The sequence below is a fragment of the Equus quagga genome, chromosome 12 (assembly GCF_021613505.1).
Source record: "Equus quagga isolate Etosha38 chromosome 12, UCLA_HA_Equagga_1.0, whole genome shotgun sequence".
Classification (NCBI taxonomy): domain Eukaryota; kingdom Metazoa; phylum Chordata; class Mammalia; order Perissodactyla; family Equidae; genus Equus; species Equus quagga.
Window position 1 is genome coordinate 43,051,129 of NC_060278.1, and position 21,660 is coordinate 43,072,788.

General features: G+C 37.0%; 1 protein-coding gene across 1 annotated transcript in view; it reads left to right on the forward strand.

Annotated features, from left to right (window-relative positions):
• The window catches only part of MARK1 (microtubule affinity regulating kinase 1), a gene marked incomplete at its 5' end in the record, with an annotated part of 113,516 nt that overhangs the window by 80,696 nt on the left and 11,160 nt on the right, over positions 1–21,660 (forward strand). Inside the window, 7 exons of the mRNA XM_046678016.1 lie at positions 9,194–9,293; positions 10,370–10,482; positions 13,080–13,233; positions 13,537–13,730; positions 18,178–18,278; positions 19,721–19,885; positions 20,851–21,102. Of these exons, the coding sequence (XP_046533972.1) occupies positions 9,194–9,293; positions 10,370–10,482; positions 13,080–13,233; positions 13,537–13,730; positions 18,178–18,278; positions 19,721–19,885; positions 20,851–21,102 (1,079 nt within the window). The remainder of the gene's footprint in view (positions 1–9,193; positions 9,294–10,369; positions 10,483–13,079; positions 13,234–13,536; positions 13,731–18,177; positions 18,279–19,720; positions 19,886–20,850; positions 21,103–21,660) is intronic.

The window sequence follows — 21,660 nt, forward strand, 5'->3', positions numbered from 1 at the left end:
TTGATCATCAGAAGCTGAGCTTGATGTATTGAGTCTGGAACCTCCTGCTCCATCTTATCAAAACTAAGTTTTCAGCCATGAAACCATGAGTCTACATTGGAAATATTGTCATAATATTACAGATAATCACTATACAAAGGCCAATCTCCTTCACAGTTCCCAGAAATAACTTTCCAGAGAAATCTGACACCATTTAAAAAAAAAAAAGATTTTTTATACCAGACCTTAAGAAACTCCCTTTGAAATAGCAGTGACGTTGAAAATTGTCTTCACTTTTATTTTTCATACTAACTTTATTATCAACTTTCCAGCAAAAGAATCCACAAGCTGTGTTTTCAAAACACTAGTCTTCAGTGTGTAAACATAAATTTTTATGCAGTGTTTTCATGTCATGGTGCATTCTTTTTGTTTTTAACATAAGAATTTTTGGTGTGTACTTTTTGCTTTATCATAAACGTGAGCTCCTTCCTTGTCAATAGCGGTGTTGTTCTCCTTGGATTATGGATTATAATTTATTTAACTATTCCTTGTTTGTTGCATATTTAAGTTGTTTTCATTGTTTTTGCTAAAACTAATGTGATATACTTTTTTTCCTTTTGGGATATATGCTTAAATAAAGTCTCCAGAATTAGTAGGTCAAAGGGTATAAACAAACTGATAGGTCTTATAGATTATTGCCAAAAGATCACATGTGATCTGAGGCATTTGAAGGTACCTATTCTCCACAGCTTGTTTCAGTATTGGATATGATAGTTTCTTGTATTTGATGCCTTTATGGTAGTAATATGGTTTGTCATAATGACTTTAATTTGTATTATTTCATTAGAGATAATTCCCAATTTTTTAAATAACTAGTTATCCGTGCTTCTTCATGTATAAACTCTCTGTCTCTGAACTACTTGTCTAAAGAAGTCTAGTTAATCGGCCTTATAGATTTGTATTGGCTTCGTACATTTTAATATGGAATATTTCCCCTGTTCCTATATTTAAGAAAGTGAAACTTTATGTATTTTTTATGTCACTTGAGTATCATGAGTTATTTATTAAACACTAGTCTTTCTTCACTATATAATTTGTTATTATTGAAATTTGGTTTAGAGAATCTTGTTCAGCCGCCTATTGTCTTATTAAACTTTTAGTTTGACTTACACACCTTCCTGTTGCTTCTCAAATATGGCTGCATACTTAAGTATTTTTTAAAGCCTTATAAGTTAAGCACCTTATTTATCTTCCATGAAAATAAAATTAATGAAATTAGTTTTACATTCTACTTGCTTGACCTATGGTTGTTTCTAGACCTAAACAGTTATATAATTTTTCAGGTCATATGTATGAATACTGTCAGCACTTGCTCAATTGAACTAATAATGGGAGGGACAGCATCACACCTGATTTTTAAAGGATTTGTGTTTTATGTTGTACACTAAGGGTTTTTCCCCCCATTTACTGGAATATCTACTGTCTAGATTTTTTTGTTAGAAAGAAACTGAAAAACTTTTCTGCCATCCTCTCTATGTATATTTTCTTTCATTCTCCCAGCCCTTAGCCGGCATGGGCTGTTACCTTTCAAAATAATGCAAAATTTGAGCCTAAAGCAAAGCTCCTCCTTATTGCTGTTTCTCTTTCACCTTACGTTCTCCTCAAAAAGTATTTATTTTTACTATCAACACTGTTTTCAGCTGTTGCTAAGATAATCTTGAAAATCTTGTTTATGTCTGCCCAGTACAAGTGACAGTAAAAAAAATAGTTTATAATAATATTTTTTAAAAAATGAAAGATTTCTAAGTACAAATTCAGAAGTATCTACTTTACTTTACCAGGATTGAAACTATTTAAGAAAAATTATTTCCATCTAGCCATCCCTAAAGTCCGTAATTTTTTAATGTGCACCTAGGTGTAGGGTGTATATTTCTGCTGTTAATTTATTTAATTCTTTATAATTCATCTGAATCAATTATTTTGCCAGAATTTCTCAGCAAGTAGTCATTTATGTTCATTGGCAGTGACAGCTGAAATAAACTTTCTTTTGTTAAATTTGGTATCTTGTTTGACCTCTTGTTTCTCATTTTGAGATATCGCAAGTGAAATCCGAAATGGATTCGTTTATTCAACTGATTCTATTGCAGTCTGTTGACCTAGTGCTTTGTGCCCTGCCTGAAACCACATAGCCGGGGTCACCTGAACCCTCTCCTGTCAGCAGCACCTCCGTTTCCTGCGGACATTCCTCCCTTGGCTTTTCATGTTACCTCTGTGGTTCCCATGGAAGAATTTTGTACAGACATGAGGTTCAGACTTCTAAGGGTGCTTCCAGAGGCCTCTTCTCTTTCATGCTTCCACATCTTGTTGCTTTGTATGCCTTGTTCTGGGGAAAGACCTTCAAATTTAGAATTAATAGAGCTAATTCCCCTACCTGTTCCCCTAAGCAGATCTTCTTCCTTCCCACTTTTACCTTCCATTCCTTTTACAGAAGGAAAGTTTTCCTCAGATTTTTTTATTTTGCTTTGAAATAGAACTTTTTATGAGACAAACTTTGCTAACTGGACTCTTGGCGATTCCCGATGACTAGAATAATAAGACAGGAAAGCACAGCTGTGTTCTTTCTCTGGTTGCTGCCCAGTTGCTTTTGCTCATCACTGTAATTTTTCCACTTTCCCTGGATCAGCCTTCCCTCAGATTTATTTTGTGTGGGGACTAGCAGAGTCAGTGCCCCTTCTACAGGTCCTCAGGTGGTTCTTTTCCCAGTGCCGATCCTAAAATGCTGCTTATCCTCCTTGTTAATAAAATGTAGCGTTTCTCCATTGCCTATCAGATCAAGTTTAAATTCATCATCTGAAAATACTGACTTTATCTCCCATTCTTTGACTGCATATTCCCTCTGTTCCAGGTCAAAGAAGAGAGCTTCCTCACTATTCCCTATTCACATTCCTCCGCCTTGACTTTTCCACCAATCCAAATACTACCTATATTTCAAGAGTCACTTCAAATCCTACCTCTTATGATTCCTTCCCTGAAAACTCCAGCCCACCCCCCAGCTTGCTCTTTTTGGTCTTTATTAATAGTCACAGTTTTGAATAGTTAATTCTGTTGTGTGTTCAAATATTTTCATGTTTCACGAGTAAATCTTATTTCCACAAATCAAAGACAAATTGCCTGAGTGTTTCATCCACATACATATTTTTCCTCGATGTGGACAGATATGTAGTGGTTAAGAAAGGAGCACCAAATAAACATAGTTTGATTGAGCAACATGTCTTAATTTTACTTTTACTTGCTTATCTTTCAACTGTCAGATCTCTCATTGCCCCTGTATTGCTTACTTAATTCACCAATACCCTATTCTGCTGGGCACCTGAGTTAAAATCCTCAGGGCCCTCTTGGATTCCACCTTTTCCCTTACTCCCCAAAATAGATTTTGTCATCAAGTGCTATAGATTATATCTCTACAGAATTTTTTCTTCCATTTTCTCATGTCCAGTTCAGTCCTCTGTTGTCTGTCTCCTGGACATTTTAACAACTTCCTAAGATGTCCTCTTATTGCTAATGTCTTCTCTGCTTTTTATGTTACCCCCAGGGCTTCTGTAGCAGCCTTATTTTAAAACACTGCCCTGTTCAAAAGCAACAAAAAGCATTTGTGCTGAGAAAGATCATGCAAGGCACAGTCTTAATCCTCAAGGACTTTAATAGAGTGAAGGAGATAGACCCATACACAACTAGCTGTATAAAAAGGTAGAACATGGTAACGGGGACAATACGATATAAACAGAATTCCATGGGAACGCAGAGGAAGGACAGATGAGTAATGCAGACAAGAGGTTTTATTCATTCAGTCTACAAATATGTCTTGAGCATTTGTGGGGTGGGTATATTTAGGTGCTGGATATGCGATACTGATCAAATCACATTGGTCAATCTTTGTTCGAGTTTATGGTCTAATAGTGGAGATAGATAATTAAAAGGTAAACACAAAATGTTTACATAGTGACAAGTTGCATTAAATTGTAGGCAAAGATCAGAGTACTGTGGAAGAGTAACAGAAGGGGTCCAGATTTGTGTCAACATTGTAAGATAAAAAGGAACTTAGGTGGAAAAAGTTGGGGAAAACATTTCACACAGACATCCTTGTCTTTTACTCCACTGAGAAAATAGAAACCAATGGCCATGAACTCTTGATTCCCGCTACCATAGTCTTAACATTACTGTCACAGTGAAGAGGCGTCTTTTCTCTTGTCCAAGACTTAGCCATTCATTCCTGTGCTGGAGTTAGCACGTATGTGCCCTCTCAGTGCCTTGCTCCTTCAGTAAAGCTCTCTCTTCTGTACCATCCAAATCTCCTCTCTACCAGCTCCTTTCCCTCAACCTTTATATGTGCTTAAAGATGTCCCATTAAAAAATACAGTCATCCTTCAACCCCATGGTCCTTGTCCAGTATTCCTTCTTGCTCCTCTCATTCTGGCCAGACTTTTTAAAAAGTATCCCCCGTTTTAGTCACCAATTCCTTGCCTTCCATTTGTCTCCATGCATTGCCTTCTGACTCCCAGTTTCACTACTCCACTGAAACTGCCCTCAGTAAAGTCACCTGTCTTTGTTGCTAAATGCAATAGATTGCTTTTTTAGTTATCACCGTGTTTGACAGGACGCCACTGCCTCCTCTTTGAAAATCTCTTGCCTTGCCTTCCATGTCACTATGCAACTTCTTCTCCTCCATTTCTTGTTTGCATTATGCTTCTTTCTGACCTTTAAATGCTGGTGTTCCTTGAGGCTCTACCCTGGGCCCTCATCTGTTCATCCTTAATTCTCTTCATTGTTTCTGGAGAATCCCACCCACTCCTACAGCTTCTGTCATCATCCGTTGGCTGATTCCTAACTATCCATCCCTAGCCCAGATTTCTCTTGAGCTTCAGAATAAAACGTCAAGGTGTTTACAGAATGTGTTTATTGTATATCCCGTAGCACCTCAAACTCAGTTATCTGAAGCCGAACTCCATCCTTCCCCATCCAGTCTACTTCTCTTTCTGAGTTTGGTTTCTCAGTAAATGGCATAAACCTCTGCTCAGTTGTCTAAACCAGAAACCTGGCATCATCTTCAATTTCTCTGAGCCTTTTCACCTCTCCCCACATATCCAATCACAGAGTTTTGCTGATTTTACCAGCCAAATATTGAAAATGTCCTTTTTGTTTTGTTTCCACTACTTGCGTTTCATTCAGACTGGCATCATCTCTTTACTATATTCTAGCTAACACCTCTTAGTTGATTTCTCTGCCTCCGGTCTGGAACCCCGCCAATCCACTCTCCACACACAGGCCCGAGAGACTTTTCAAAATCACACTCTTCAAAGATACCCCTTACATGATTGAAGGAAACCTTCATGATTTGGTTTAAATTAGCCCTATTAATTTCCACCCCCCCATCTAGCTCCACAAGCCATCTTATACTGTGCTCTTCAGTCATACTGAACTTGCCGTCCCCAAGACATAGCCTGTTGGTGTTTGCCCTGCACCCCCTTCACCTGCCGTTTCCTCTGCCTGGATCACGCATGTTTTTTTGCTTCCCTTCCAGTTCCTCATTGCATGATTCACTCTTATTTACTCTTCCAGAATCTTTCACTTACTTAGGATGCTACTATTTATAAACCTCATTCCATTGGTTATTCTTTTCAAACTCTTAACATTGTAATCTTAAATTTGAGAACACTAAGGACTTAATTTGAGTTCGTTTGAAAAACCAGAAGTATTATGTCTAGCTTATGTTAGTTTTTTTCTGTGGCCAATCTCATTTATCATAAGAATAACCAATCTCTAAGAGCTCCCATTAAAAAGTAATGAGTTGATAAAAGGGCAGTTAGATTCTTTTGTTTGTACTGGTATGTGTGTGTGTGGTGAGGTGGGACTTGTTATAGATTTATTTGAAACATATTTAAAGGCTTTCATTTTTAAGCATCAACTGAGCTGCCACCTCCGTGTGCCTCCCTTCGTTACTAGATTTGTGCAGTCCAGCTGTAGAAATGAGTCAATAAAGGCATCAAGGAGTAGGTGGGCTGGGTTAGAGCCTGAGAAGCACAGAGGGATTGTATGTGCTGTGTAGCTACCCATAAGTAGTTCATTATATCCTTAGAGGATTTTTATCTCTTCACCTTCTAACCCAGGAAATTCTGCTGACAACACAGTTTTACTACTGCAGGTGCTGGTACCTGACTATTGTCTAGGGTTCTGCCAGACATAGTGTCTGAGAGAGGGGAGATGAGGAACCTTAATGTTTTGGGAAATCATGTGGCAGGAATTTGCAGCTCTGCTTTTTTCTTTTTTTTCCCCTGAATGTGCACCCTCCCCAACACTTTTCCCTTTATTGATGAATAATCACTAAAGACTTAATGGCAGCATTATTATTTTTTAAATTTGTAGTGGGTCTACTTTTATTTAAATTAGTTGGATAATGTCCTTAAGTTACCATTGCTCAAAGTGGTTATAAGAAATAAGTTAGGACTGCGTAATCTTTCACTGTGTATATATGTACCACAACTTCTTTATCCATTCATCTGCTAATGGACACAGGTTGCTTCCGTGCCTTGGCCATAGTGAATAAGGCTGCAGTGAACACGGGTGCAGATGTCTCTTCGAGATAGTGATTTTGTTTTCTTCAGGTATATACCTGGAAGTGGAAAAAAGAAGGAAATCCTGCCATTTGTGACAACATGGGTGGACCTTGAGAGCATTATGCTAAGTGAGATAATTCAGACGAAGACAAATACTATATGATCTCACTTATATGCGGACCCTAAAAAAAATGAACTGAGGAAACAGAACAGATTGGTGGTCACTAGAGGTGGGAGTTGGGGGGTGGATGAAATGGGTGAAGATGGTGCAAAGGTCCAAACTTCCCGTTATAAGATAAGTTAGTTCTGGGGATGTATTGTACAGCATGGTGACGATAGTTAACAGTACTGTATTGTTTATTACTAAGTTATTAAGAGAGTAGATCTTAAAGGTTCTCATCACAAGAAAAAAATCTATAACTGTGAGGTGATGGACGTTAACTAAATTTATTGTGGTGATCGTTTCACAATATATACGTACATCAAATCCTTATGTTATTTACCTTAAACTAATACAAAGTTATATGTCAAATATATCTCAATAAAATTGGGGGAAAAAGAAGGTCCTAATCTTTTAAGAGTTACATGTCTGCATAATCATATTTTAAGCGTATATGAATTATCTACAAATTTTTATTAAAATATGTGTCGTGTGACCAAGACCATTGGAAAACTCCTCCCATCTAACACAGCAGTATTCTTATAGATCCCAGCTATTAGAGCTCTGCTCTGGAGTTCTTATGTTCTAGTAAATGATTATGGTAAATATTATTAAATGAGGGGAAGGTACCTGAGCATTCAAGGAATTAGCCTCAAAAATATCTGTGCATGGAAAATTATTTTTCTAATTAGTAGAATATTGGCAAATAAAGTTTAGAGATGGAGAATATACTTTGCAGGACCTGGAAAAAGAATATTAATATATCAGCACCTAGAATGTTGCTGAATGAAAACCTAGAACTCTATATTAATAAAATGTTAAAAATGTTTCTAGATTAAAAGAGAATTATTCCCCTCTAGTTTGCCCTTTTTTGTGTGTGGTAAAAAAATACATAATACAAATTTATCTTTTTTACAATTTGAAGTGTACATTAGAATGTTGTTAACTATATGCACGATGTTTTACAGCAGATCTCTAGAATTTTTTGTCTGACGTGACTGAAACTCTATACCACTGAACAACAACTCTCCATTGCCTCCTCCTCCCAGCCTCTGGAAAACACCATTCTACTTCTTGTTTCTATGAGTTTGATTACTTTAGATACCTCATATAAATGGAATCATGCAGTGTTTGTCTTTTTGTGATTGACTTATTTCACTTAGCAATGTCCTCAAGGTTCATCCACATTATAGCATATGACAGGATTTCCTTTTTTAAGGCTGAGTAATATTCCATTGTGTGTATACCACATTTTCTTTATCCATTCATCCATTGGACATTTAGGTTGTTCCCTATCTTGGCTATCGCAAGTAATGCTGCAGTGAACGTGAGTGTGCAAATATCTCTTCAAGATCCTGTTTTCACTTCTTTCGAATATATACCCAGAAGTGGAATTGCTGGGTCATATGGTAGCTCTGTGTTTAATTTTTTGAGGAACCTCTGTACTGTTTACCATATCAGTAACACCGTTTTACAGTCACACCAACATTGCACAAGGGTTCCACTTTCTCCACATCCTCACCAACGCTTGATATTTTCATTTTTTTGGATAGTGGCATTCTAACAGATGGGAGGTGATATCTCATTGTTGTTTTTATTTCCCTGATGATTAGTGATATTGAGCATCTTTTCATATGCTTATTGGCTATTTTTATATATTCTTTGGAGAAATATCTATTCAAGTCTTTTGCCTGTTTTTAATTGGGCAGTTTTTAAATTATTATTGAGTTATAGGATTCCTTTAAAAATTCTGGATATTAACATCTTATCTGATAATGGTTTGCAAATATTTTCGCCATTCCATGGGATGCCCCCACTCGGTTGCCTTTTAACAACCAGGACTGACTGTTTCACAGCCTCAGCTTAAATTTTACTCTGGTAATTCACAGTGACCCATGTTTTCACCCTAATTCTTACTAATTCCTGACTAGAGGCTTAAATTTTGATAACTCTCCCCTCCCATATTCTCTGAACTATCTTTACTGACTAACCCTGATTTCCATTCCCCATGATCTCTTCTTTCCTAATGTTTTATAAGTGGTGATTTTAAAATGCAGGTGTATATTTGGTAGAAGACCAGGAAAAATTATAATCTCTTCATTAATCTTAAATGTAAAAATTTGAAGCAGAGGTTAAAATCAATAGGTTCTTATGTTAAAACTTTCAAATGTGAAAAGACTCCTTTTAGAGGACTATGGGCAGCAGGTTATTTTGAATCAGTGCATTTGGTGAGTGTGTGGGATGATGGTCATAGTTGTCATAAGATAGGTAAATGGGTTCTAGAGCCCCACACCCCTTGTTGGCCTGCTTATCAAACTGGAAACAGTCACTTTAGTTTGAAAACACATGATTCTTGCTGAGTGAACCAATAAATTTCACATTTGCCAAAATAAGTAGCTGAATGTTCTGATTGGCCAAACATAATGTAGAGTTTATTTCCTAGCAAATAATGAAAGATCGATGGATGAATGTTGGTCATGAAGAAGAAGAACTAAAGCCGTATGCTGAGCCTGAGCCAGATTTCAATGACGCGAAAAGAATAGGTAAGTATGTAAATATCGTGAGAGCTGCTGTCCCTGTGCTATGAGTCCTTTAGTCTACCAAAATAGTGTTTAAAAATATAAATAGAAAGCAATTTTTATTTGAAAAATACTTGAATTATCATCTTTTCCCCCAAATATGCACTAAACATTGCAAATTTCAAATCAAGTTACTTAGTTTGTTCTCATGCATATTATAATCTAATTCAGCTGTCTTCCACAGGGATATAAAAATTAAAACAATGTAGATAAACTTCATTCTTTTCTTTGCACAGTCCCTATAGCAGGACGAATGACTGATTTAAGTAGCAGCACTGTTACCTAAATGACTAATAAGTATCAGCGAAAACAGAGCCTGTGTTTTAACCAGAAAGCAGAGGCACTGACTTAGGGATAAACACTGGGGCTCTCCCTTTCTGTTTCCCACGATCTCAGCAGGGTCCATCCTCCCATAGCCAGGCAGCGCGCTCTGCTTCCAACCTGTTCTCTTTCTTTTTCTTGCTCCATTCCCAAAGCCATCAGAAAGTCACAACTGAGTCATCTCAGCTGTGCTCCTATCTGGCTTGAGTTCAGTGTGGACAGGGAGGAGCATTCTAGGTGTTAGGAATCCTATCAGAACAGCAGCTTTGGAATTCAGGACTTCCAAAGAAGAATCAGCCTGCCTTCAGATCAGAAAGCAGAAATTGTTAAGAGAGGAGAGAAACCACTCCATGCACGGCTGAGAGTGTGTTGAGAGATAGGGAAGAGATTTTGTGTGTGTCACAGATGGATAGATACTGTGTTTCTGGCTGACAAGGGAACTCAGCTCAGGAATGTGCTAGGCAATGAGAAATGGAGCAGGCCCTTGAATATATAATCCATGATACAGGTAACTTCTGCCTAAAAAATTGTGAATGTTATAGTATCTGTGACTATACAATATCTGTATGTTAATAATTCAGAAGTTTTTATAATTAATATTACACTTTAAAATTTCAAAACTTAGTTTTGATATATAATGTGGACAAATTTGCCTATTTTGTTGGTTTGTTTACTAAAAAAATACATTTGCAGAAAATTTGCATTTTTTTTATTTCTAGACATCATGATCACCATGGGTTTTGCACGAGATGAGATAAATGACGCCTTAATAAGTCAGAAATATGATGAAGTTATGGCTACTTATATTCTTCTAGGTAGAAAACCACCTGAAGTAAGTTTTTCACCTTTTTAGATTAATGTGAATTATTTCTTGAGCTAAGTGACCCCTAAGATTAAGATATAAATAACGTTAACAAATATATTCTATGTTGTATCAAAAATAATATAAAGACTCTAACATTCTTATTTATTAGAATTCAAAACTCAAGATGCTAAGTCCTGAACTGATTTCGTTTCCAAGTACTAAGAGAGATTCTGTTACCTTTTGAAAGAACAGGCCTAGTGCCTTGCTGGGCACCAGTCACAGTCTAGTCTTTGAGAATAACATCCCCCAGAGTTGCACATCCAAATGCAACAGCCCTGCCAAAGATAATATGATTGTCCTGGGTGTGCAGAAAAGACAGTGACTGAAACAAGAGAAAACGATAGCATTTAAAACAAGCTGTATGTCTTAAATGATTTATATAGGTGGGAACCCAGGAAAAGGTTGTTTGGTGATATTTTGCTTTGTAGAATGTCAAGCGGCTTTGATATATTCACTTGGGAATTCTCAAGGCCAGGAGAGATCTACAATAATGAGACAGATTCAGGAAATAACTGTATGCAAATGGTGATTAAACCATAAAAGCAAATGATCATTTGGGACAGCAGATATAAAGGTATAAATTCAGAGTCAGAACAGAGCCCAGAGCATTGACAGTTTGTTGAAAATTAGACATCTGTGGGAGGCATTTTATAGAATAGACTGAAATTATTTATAGTTAGATAGTAACTATTAGTGAAGAAGTACATTCAGCTGACATTTATTGAACCTACTCCGTACCAGAAGCTATGCTGTATACTGTGACTAGAGAGATGGGAAAATCTCTGCTCAGTCTAGAGGGGAGAGAAGCAGTCAACCGCATGGTACAGTGTGTACATGCTCTGATCAGGGGGCTGTACAGGATACTCTGGGGTGTACAGGAGGACAAGCGTTTACAACAGGCCAAGACTTGTAAGAGGTAGAGTTAACAGTACTTGGTAACCTGTTAGAAATGAGGGATAAGAAACCCTCAGATTTCTAGCATCGGTGACTGGTTTTGTAAGATGTATTTGCCAAGATATGAAATGAGTGGATTTCAGGGGGAAGATAGGAAGTTCATTCAGTTTGGGGTGGTTGAATTTGAGACTAATGATGGATGGAGCTGTCCAGTGGACATTTGGTAGGAAGACTGGATCTGGATGCAGTGATTTGAGTAGCATTCCTCGATTTGGGAGTGGTCATCAGAGCACACAGTAATGTGTTAGGAGCTGTTCTAAGGACTTTACACCTATTCATGTATCTAATCCTCTCAATGACCCTACCGCGTAGGTATTATTACTATAGTGAAGGAGGGGACTCTTCAGTGGAGACATTAAGAGCTGGAGGAGTGGTATCCAAGAAGCCAAATCAAGAGAATTTTAAGAAGTGGGAAATGGTACAAATGGTTACTTCTAAAGTCTTTGAACTGTTTCTACTTAGGTTTTAAATTTCCCTCATAAGATCTTTAATTTTCCTATTAATTTAAATATAAGGAAGCACTGATTCCCCAGTTATATGGCCCGGCCCATGCCTGAGTTAAAATGAACTTGGAATTGCGTTGAATATAAACTAAGGAGGCTCCTGTAAGTAGTAAGAGCCTCAACTTGGGAGCCGGTTCACTGGGTTGAGATCCCTGCCTCTCGCCCACCCAGCACAGGCACTAACTATGTGACTTAGGCAATTTATGTAATTTCTCTGTGCCTCAGTTTCCTGCTCTATAAAATGAGGATCATAATAGTACTTACCTCTTAGGGTCGTTGAGAGGGTTAAATGAATTAATACTTGTAAAGTCCTTAGAACAGCTGCCGGCACATTACTATGTTAGCTGTTATCTATTATGGTTTTCATCATCAATATTATGTACTGCACTATTTGTCATTAGTATCTTTACATATGAATTTAGATTTCTCTTTGGGATGCTAACGGTTCAGTCAAGAGTTGACTGGCAACAAACAACTTTTGTGTCACAGAGAGAGGGATAGCCTTTCATCCCCCAATTTAGCATGTTAAGTCTTAAGCAGATGCAATTTCTTGATCAGAGCCAATAAACCAAATTTTGTTCTGTAAATATGTTGGAGAAAACAAAACAAATCAAAAACTGTGTGTGTGTATAAGTTAAAATTTTAGGTTTTATCCTAAATTTGAATCCCAACTATGCCTGAGTTTGAACCCCACTGATGTCCTTTGACTCTCTTAACCTCAGTTTTTCCATCTATAAAGTATAGGTTAATAAATCATAGGTTTGTTGCAATAATTCAGCAAAGTAACATAAAGAGCTTAGCACAGTGCCTAGTATATAATAACCATTCAATAATTGGTAGCTATTATTTGGTGTTTTGACTAAACTGAGGCTCCAAAGCCATTTGTACAAAATACCGGAATTTCATATGTACTGATGGAAGCACATTATAGCCACTTCCCTCTCTTCCTGTTTGCCAGCTCTCAGTTCTGTATCCAAACTTTTTTTTTTTTTCTCAGTTCTGATTACTCCTTGTATGACTTGGGATAGATTAGAAAATCAAGAGTATATATTGTTTGCATAAACATTTTTTTGTTTTAAAATCCTGTGGTCTTTCTTCTTCTTATAGTTTGAAGGCGGTGAGTCATTATCCAGTGGAAACTTGAGTCAGAGGTCACGGCCCAGTAGTGACTTAAACAACAGCTCTCTGCAGTCCCCCGCTCACCTGAAGGTCCAGCGGAGCATCTCAGCAAATCAGAAGCAGCGGCGCTTTAGTGATCATGGTGGGGGAAAAGTCAAAGAAGTGAAAAGACAGACTAATTCCACCCAAACTTCTGTTTTTTCAGCATTCCACATTCACATCTTTATGTGCTTGTGTCATCCCAGTTATCCCAGGTTTATATTGCTGAATGATTAATATAAGGCCCTTTTCAGGGGCTGACCTTAATTGTGTGATCATTCAGTTTAAACTTAGTTCAGAGTAAAAAGTATGCCAATAAAGATATTTTTTAATACAGAGTTTTTGTTCATGAGAAGAAAATATGTCAGTGTTTTAATCTAATTATGCTTCTTTAAAAAAATTATAGCTGGTCCATCCATTCCGCCTGCCGTATCATACACCAAAAGGCCTCAGGCTAACAGCGTGGAAAGTGAACAGAAGGAGGAGTGGGACAAAGATGTGGCTCGTAAACTCGGCAGCACAACCGTTGGATCAAAAAGCGAGGTGACTGCGAGCCCTCTTGTAGGGCCGGAGAGGAAAAAGTCCTCAACTATCCCAAGTGTGAGTAAATATTCCAGCAGATTGCAATTTATTGTAGTTTGTGTTGTCAGAATTTTTTATACAATCTTTGAAAATTTTTATCTCTTTTTAAAAAACGTTTCAAAATTTTAAAGTGAATTAGACATTTAAAGAACATGCAAAAGAGGCTAAGCTTCTCATAAGTGCTATTTAAGGACAAAAAATAAAATATGAATTCTTGAAATAGCGCTTACCTCAAAATAAAATAAAATATAACCTCACCATAGAATGGTGTATTCACCTTTCCTGCCTCATTTCTCCTGTTTGTAATATTAATATTATATTGGCACATTTAATTTTACGTTTACAAATAATTGGTTCAATTGAAGGCAGACTCCATTAATAATTTATAAAGTTAGCTCACATCCTTCACTTAAAACGGTAAAGTCTAGAAATTATATAATGGGAGCTAGAAGATAGATTGAGAGTTGAAAGTGATCAAATGACTCATTAAAATATGTATGTGGTAACACGCACGAAAAAGGAAAAATAATGAAAATTCAGAACCAAACCTCTGGACAACATCCAGGAAGTGAAGATAAGGGTGGAGAATAATGGAAAAGATAAGAAAGATAGGGCTAAGTTTTAAAAATCAGGAGTGGTAAGCAGACCTGAGTTCAGGAACTTAAGTGCAGACAGTAGAAGAACGACAGTAGAATTTACAACTTTTAAAACAATAGGAGGAGAAATATTGATCTAGCCCATGGAAAGTAGGAAAGGAGAGAAAATAGGAGAAAAGTACTTTAAGTAGAAACATGAAATAAGGTAGCAAAAAGCCCACGTAATCGTAATTGCAAGTGAGTTAAACTCCCCACTAATTGTTTTATATAGTTAATTGAAACGACACCTTTTAAAAATATGTGATTCGATTATTGCTTCCTAGTTTACAAAATAGGCGTGCATAACCATTTTAAAAATTGATGGATATAACTGCTTACCTTCCAACTGATCTGTTTGGAAGTGAATGAACTATAATAGGGTTTAATATATTTTTTGAAAAAGCAATTTTCATAGGCAAGCCGTCATTTTCCCTTATCTAAACATCAGCTAGAGGATAGTTTCCAGAGCGTTGTCACCCCACTTAACAGAAAGAAAGAATTTGGTCTCTTATTTTCTGCACTCCCCGATGTTAACCTGTCATTCAACTCAGCTTGGTCTTGTTTTCCCATGAAATATTCTGCTGCCTGTTTCCACACCCATCTTCGTGTTGGGCTTTTGCCTAAAGTTCCCCCTCACGTTATGGAAATCCTGTTTCTATAGATCATTTCGAGTCCTGTCTCTTGGATGGAGCCTCCTGTGACTGAGTACTCCACATCTCATCGGCCTTTCTGATTGTTGTGTCATCTTATTAGCTCTTGGTTATATGCTGTCTTGTATTGTTCACTGGTGTTTCCCATGTAAACCTCATCTCCCCATATTTGTAATCTCCTGTTGTCTGTAGACATGGTAGCTTCTTCAGAATCATTAGTGCTGAAGCCCATAGTGGGCATTCAGAGCACATTTATCAATTTAAAGAAGGCAGAAAAACTAAGGCCTTAGTTTAAATTCAAATTATTTATGCCACACTTATCAGCCATTATTTTTTGAAAACATAAGCCAAAAGATTCTGAACAAGAGAGAAATTTTGTTCTTAGCCACTTAGTACAAGATTTTTTTTTATTTATTGTTTTAGTTTTGGTAATTTGAGAAATCAAAGTAATATATTTTGTTTAATTTTAGCAGTTCAGAAGTGTCTAAAGTAAAATTAATACTCTCCCCTTTCCAATCCATCACTTTCTGTTCTTGACTTCCAGTATAACTAGTGCTAATCATTTAGGACAAATTCTTTTAGAGATTTCCCTTCATTAAAGAAAACATAAATTAATATCTATGTACATGTGGGATTATTTTATTATATTTCTTATAAAAATGAGATTGTGCTATATCTATTATATTTTAATTTTTCTCACTTAAAATACTATGGGTCCTTCTAGATTGGAACCCCTAGATCTACTACAGTCTTGTTAATAGCTGTGCATTATTTCGTCTGTATTAATAGATAGATTCATCATAATTTATTCAACTATTCTATTCGTGGGGTGTTCACAGTTCGCAATTTTCCAGCGTGTACATCCTTGTACATTTGTGTTAACTGTTGTATTTCTGTTAAATAGGTCCTCAGAAGTTTCGTTTCTGGCTGACATGCTTTTTTAAGCTCAGGTGCAGAGAGTAGGGCTCATCCCGCCCCTCAGCTCGTGGCACAGTCACCCTTAGTTGTGAAACTTCCGTCCTCACTCCGGTGCCCCCACCTAGAGCGCCAGCTCTGATGCGTTTTAATTTGTCTGTCCTTGGAATATGCACATTTAAGTTTGCTAGTAAATACCGCCAGAGTAATTTTAATGCTTGGGATAATTATATCTCCACAAGCTCATCAACAGGTTGATATTATTGATCTTTAAAATTTTTGCATATCTGAAGGGCAAAAAGCAAAAAATATATCCTTTTGTTTTTAATTTGCATTTTGCTGACTGTTGACATCGACAGTGTGGCCTGCAAAGCCTGAAATGTTCGCTTTCTGGCTCTTTACAGAACAAGTTTGCTGACCCCAAAACACAAAAGCCAAATACAGAGCTTTAAACCCTTTTCTTTGAGGTAAAGGCCCGGGTGGAAGGAATTTGAGCGTTTACAATCCAAGCTCTGTCGTATTGTAAACTATTGATTGAACAAGTAAACATTCTTACCAGTGACTATTACTTGTCTGTAAGATTGAATATAATGGAAAATATCTAGTCCACTCGAATGGCATGACTTGGCTCCTTACTCTCTGAATAATAGCCTTAACGTGCATAGGTAATTTAGTAGGTGATAGTTTAACAGTGCTTTTAATGTTTATAAAGTCAGAAGCCTTTTTTTGACCAATAGTAAAAGCTCTTAGAAGTATGATTTTGTTGACAGTATTCCTTAACATTAGTCTAATATGTTGACTTAAGGGTAATATCGACAGATGATGTTTAGACTATCCAGTTGATGGACAGCAGTGGGGCGAGTTCTGAAACTCGGTTGGTGAAATTTGTTGGTTATCTGAACTATTTGTTTTATTGTTTATCGCCCACAACTCTTACAGACGATAAATGATGGGAGTGTTACTCGTTGTGAGAGAACTAAGGACTCTTTCTGTGGATAATGTGCAGGAAAATGTGAATAATGAACAATATAAAATTTTGTCTCCTCTAAGAAAAGTATGAATCAACTTTTTTTGTAAAACAAAAGGAAGGAGATATTTCTTCTTTCAGGGAGACTCAGAAAGGTTAGGGCTGCTATAATGATGATTATGTAAAATATTTTACATAAAAATTGCAGTGCAATTATATAAATATAATCACTTTAATATAGAATAAGCCCAAAGGAGTAGTCTGCAGGGTTGGTTTCTTGGGAAATGCAGGCAAATTTATATAAATTATATATATATATATACACACACACACACACACACACACACACACACATTATATAAACGTGCCCTATTCAAAGATTTGAAATCTGCACTTACACAATTTTATTTATATGATGCTTCTTTGACTCTCTAAGCCTAATTCAAGCATATATCTATTAACTTTCTAGCCCTCATGATTAAACAAATTTTAAGTTAATTATGTGTTTTAAAGAATAGCAAAAGCTGGGTTAGCCAAAAATAGGGAATTTTTTTTCAGTTGGTGTAAGAATTAAACAGAAGAGTATTTTATCCCTTTTGAAAATCATTACTATATAGTTTAGTGCTAGTAACCAGTCAAGGTTTTGGCAGGCACAACAGGGGTTTTAGATCAATGGTTGTGGGCAGAGTGTTACCCACAGTGAGGAGATTCTGTCCCCTTTTGCTTATTCTTTCTCTTTTCTCCAGAGCTCAGATTTGGCTTGCCTCCTAGCTAAAACCTTGGTGGCTTCAGCTGGGCCTGCCTTTGACCTTGCAGCTTTAGTCTCCTTACCGTTACCACTGACTGTGGGGCTTTCCCAAGCAGGTGAAGAATGGCCACCCACAGGCCTCCCGGTGGGCCCACTACTTTCACTGCCACAGGTGTCCTGCTTGTGGTAATATTTAGTGTGGACTTGTCCCCCGCTCCTAGCCCCATGAAGCTGCCTGTACCACTCCCCGCCCTTCCCACCACCAGATTACAAAGGAGAGAGTAAAAAGCCAGCTTTCTTGTTGCTTCCAAACAACTGCTTGCTGCTGCTGCTGTAGGACAGTCAGCGTTCTGCGACGGGCTTGTTATGCTTGCCTTTTACTCCTGTGGTCTAACTGAGAGAGGTGTGAGATAGGGCTTATTAATATGATTCTGAGAAATTAAAATTCCACCATGGGTTTTTTCAAAGTCATCGCAGCTTAAATTCATTTCTTTGGCTTTCCACATCTACAGTTAGAAGTTTTAAAAGGCATTTTTTTTCCTTCTTCAAGACCAATGTATATCCTGGAGGTAGCATGGCAAGAAGGAATACATACGTGTGTGAAAGGACCACAGATCGATACGCGGCATTGCAGAATGGAAAAGACAGCAGGTAAGTGTTTCTGCGCTATGTTAGCACTCTTGCTGTAACGCCTGCCGCTGAATGGGTCAAGAGGAAAGGAAATACAAAATAGTAAGATTGCGACCTGCCATTCCTACTAAGATGTCTCCCCTTCTGTCCCCGCATGGAAAGATGGGAGAATACTTAGGGAAGACAGGAGGTAAATCTCTTAACCTGAGAATTTCTGAATCAAATCTGATAGTAAATATCTCCCTACAGCAAAGCAGCTCATACTGTCCTAATCTGATCTTCATAATTTGAATCTTATTCTCTTATATACCTGCTGCTTCCTTCTCACCTCCTTCCATCTCCTCTTCCCATCAAGTCATTATTGTATCCACACAGTGATGGCTTTATTTTCCTTCCTCTACGGGAATGTGGTCATCTCAACTGATCATTGAGAACCAGGCAGTTCTCAAAGTGTTTTATTTTAAATAATGATAAATCATATTATTTTTATTATTTAAAAAATTTAGCTTTTCATCGTGAGTTGTAAGACCTACACATCAGTATAGTACCAAAGGACAGGAATCTTATTCTAATAAGATTCTATTCTTAGTTCCATCCCTGGTCATTTCAGTAGTCTGGGCAGACCATTCTTATATTTGTTTCCTCTTAATTAATAGATATCATGTAAGTGTTATTATAAGGCACAGGAGGTAAATGTATCTTCCTTTAGAATAAGAGCCTTTAGGCTAGAAAAATACTTGGGAATTGATTTCTGACTTATATGTTTCCTGTACTAAGTCCTAATCTATAGCTCCTTTAATCTGTAGCAGTTAACCTATTGATTAATGATATGAGCTGAAAATGAGGTTTCCAGAGATAGATTTTTTTTTTCTGAACAAGATTCACCCTGAGCTAGCATCTGCTGCCAATCTTCCTTTTTTTGTATGTGAGCCACCACCACAGCCTGGCCACTGACAGACGAGTGGGGTAGGTCCACTCCTGGGAACTGAACCTGGGCTGCCGAAGGAGAGTATGCCAAACTTAACCACTAGGCCACCGGGGCTGGCTTCAGAGACAGCATTATTGTTATAATTGTGAATTCTTATTGTATAATGGACAATGAACCACAGCAACACATGACACCAAACTGATTTTTAGAAAGTGAAAAATGTCTCCAGTCATAATTACTTTATCCATAAGAATGATTCCATACCTTGTCAGGTTGACACATATTTATAGAGCAAGTGTGTGTGAGATCTTTTCCATGGGAGGGGGTGGAAAATTCACCCTGTACATTTTTAACAAGAATATTATTTGGTTAGTCACTAATAGTGCCACTAATGTTAATTTCTTTTAAGTGTTTTAGTCATGAAAGGTGTTAGTCAATTTAGACTTTTAAAAATCTGATTCTTAAATTTTAGTGAACTGCAACTTTTCTCTTTTTTTACTTTTCCATGGTCTTCTCAACTGTTTCATGTTGGAAGCCTTACAGAGATGTCCGCGAGTAGCATATCTTCTGCAGGCTCTGCTGTGGCTTCTGCTGTCCCCTCGGCACGACCCCGCCACCAGAAGTCCATGTCTGCTTCTGGTCATCCTATTAAAGTTACACTGCCAACCATTAAAGACAGCTCTGAAGCTTACCGGCCTGGGTAAAGTGCTGGTTGCATTTCCTTTTGCTGTTAAGACTTTTTAAAAATATATCACCATATGAAAATACATGACGGGCACTATCATATTAAGAGCTTTCTGAAAAGGTTCGGTGTTTGTGGCAGAGGAGAAGTTGGATTGTAACATCAATTTACTACATCTGCTAGCTGTTTTCAAAAATGTTGCTTATAATTTAAATCACTTTCTAGAGGAATCTTCAAGGATTTTATTTTAAATTCATCTGTAAAGTATTGCTGCCTAATTTATCATTTAGGTAAATTGAGTTTTTTATGATCTAAAAACAAAAAAATGTGAGACTGGGAGTTGAGACTTGGGCAATCATCCTAGCTCCTCCCAGTTTCTTGTTCTTAATGAAACTGGCCTTTTAATTTCCCTGCCAATGAAACAGACAATCTCAAAGACCCTTTTCATGTATAAAATTATGTGACTATTTTTCTAGTATTTGTCTATGTTAGGATTTCTCAAGTTCAGGTACGTCTTTGATCATTAGATTTGTTAATCATATTTGTGGTGTCCTGTAGCATTGTGCTACCAGTGAAGCCTAAATTATAAAAAGGAAATGATTCTATTCAAATGCTTTTTCACAAACAATAAAACTCGTGTTCCACGTTGCTGAATAGCTTAAGAGAATAGTAAAAACGTGTATGCAGTCCCTCTGGTGTCTGACACTGAAGAGTAGTTATCTCTGTATCCCTGTTTCAGTAATTTCTTAATCTTCAGTAACGAAATTTTTATAAAAGCCATTTAGTTTCAAACTGAAGTTTTATCCCTCTGTGTATGATGATATGGTAAATACAGTTAACTCGTGCATCGTGTCTCTAATGTGAACAGATAAAATAGGGCCGAATAAAAGTAGCCATAGCAATTTTTTTCTGGGTTTTAAAAGCATGAGTGAAATTTCTCCCTCTCCTTCTTCTGAATAATATATCTTAATTTGTCCCCACAGTACGACCCAGAGAGTGCCTGCTGCTTCCCCATCTGCCCACAGTATTAGTGCCACCACTCCAGACAGAACCCGTTTTCCCCGGGGGAGTTCAAGCCGAAGCACTTTCCATGGGGAACAGCTCCGGGAGCGACGCAGCGCTGCTTATAACGGGCCACCTGCTTCCCCCTCCCATGAAACGGGTGCATTTGCACATGCCAGAAGGGGCACGTCAACTGGCATCATAAGCAAAATAACATCCAAATTTGTTCGCAGGTCAGTACCAGTGCACTGTGGTGTTTTGTTTCCTCTAGGAATTATAAAGAAGGCTTGCTTTTATTCTTTAATCTTTATATTGATTTTCCCAAATAGTTTCATGACATTTCATTAGAACTGGTCTTTACAGAAGTGTGAAGAAAAACTCTTTAAGACAGAGAAAAAAAAAAAAATGGACAAAATGAGAATTTTAAAATTCTGTAAAATAGAGTGGAAAGAGCAAACCTTGACTTCAAAAATGTGTTTTAACAAAAAAGTTATCCCCTACATAAAAGCCTTGATTAAGAAAAAGGAATTAAATGAGTTTACATTTATCCTTTAAATAATATTTCTTAAGAATATTTTAAATTGCTCGCTAATAATAGTTTACCTTTTTTAAAAAATATAGTTTACCTTATTTTTCTTCCTTGTAAAAAGCCTATATACTGGAGTCACAGAGATTACTTATATAATTTAACATCGTAAAATCTTAACCTCAAAACACAGTTAACACAAAATGAATACAGTAGTATAGTAAACTTCTAATAAAAGCATAAAATTGTACCTTTTTCTAAAAAG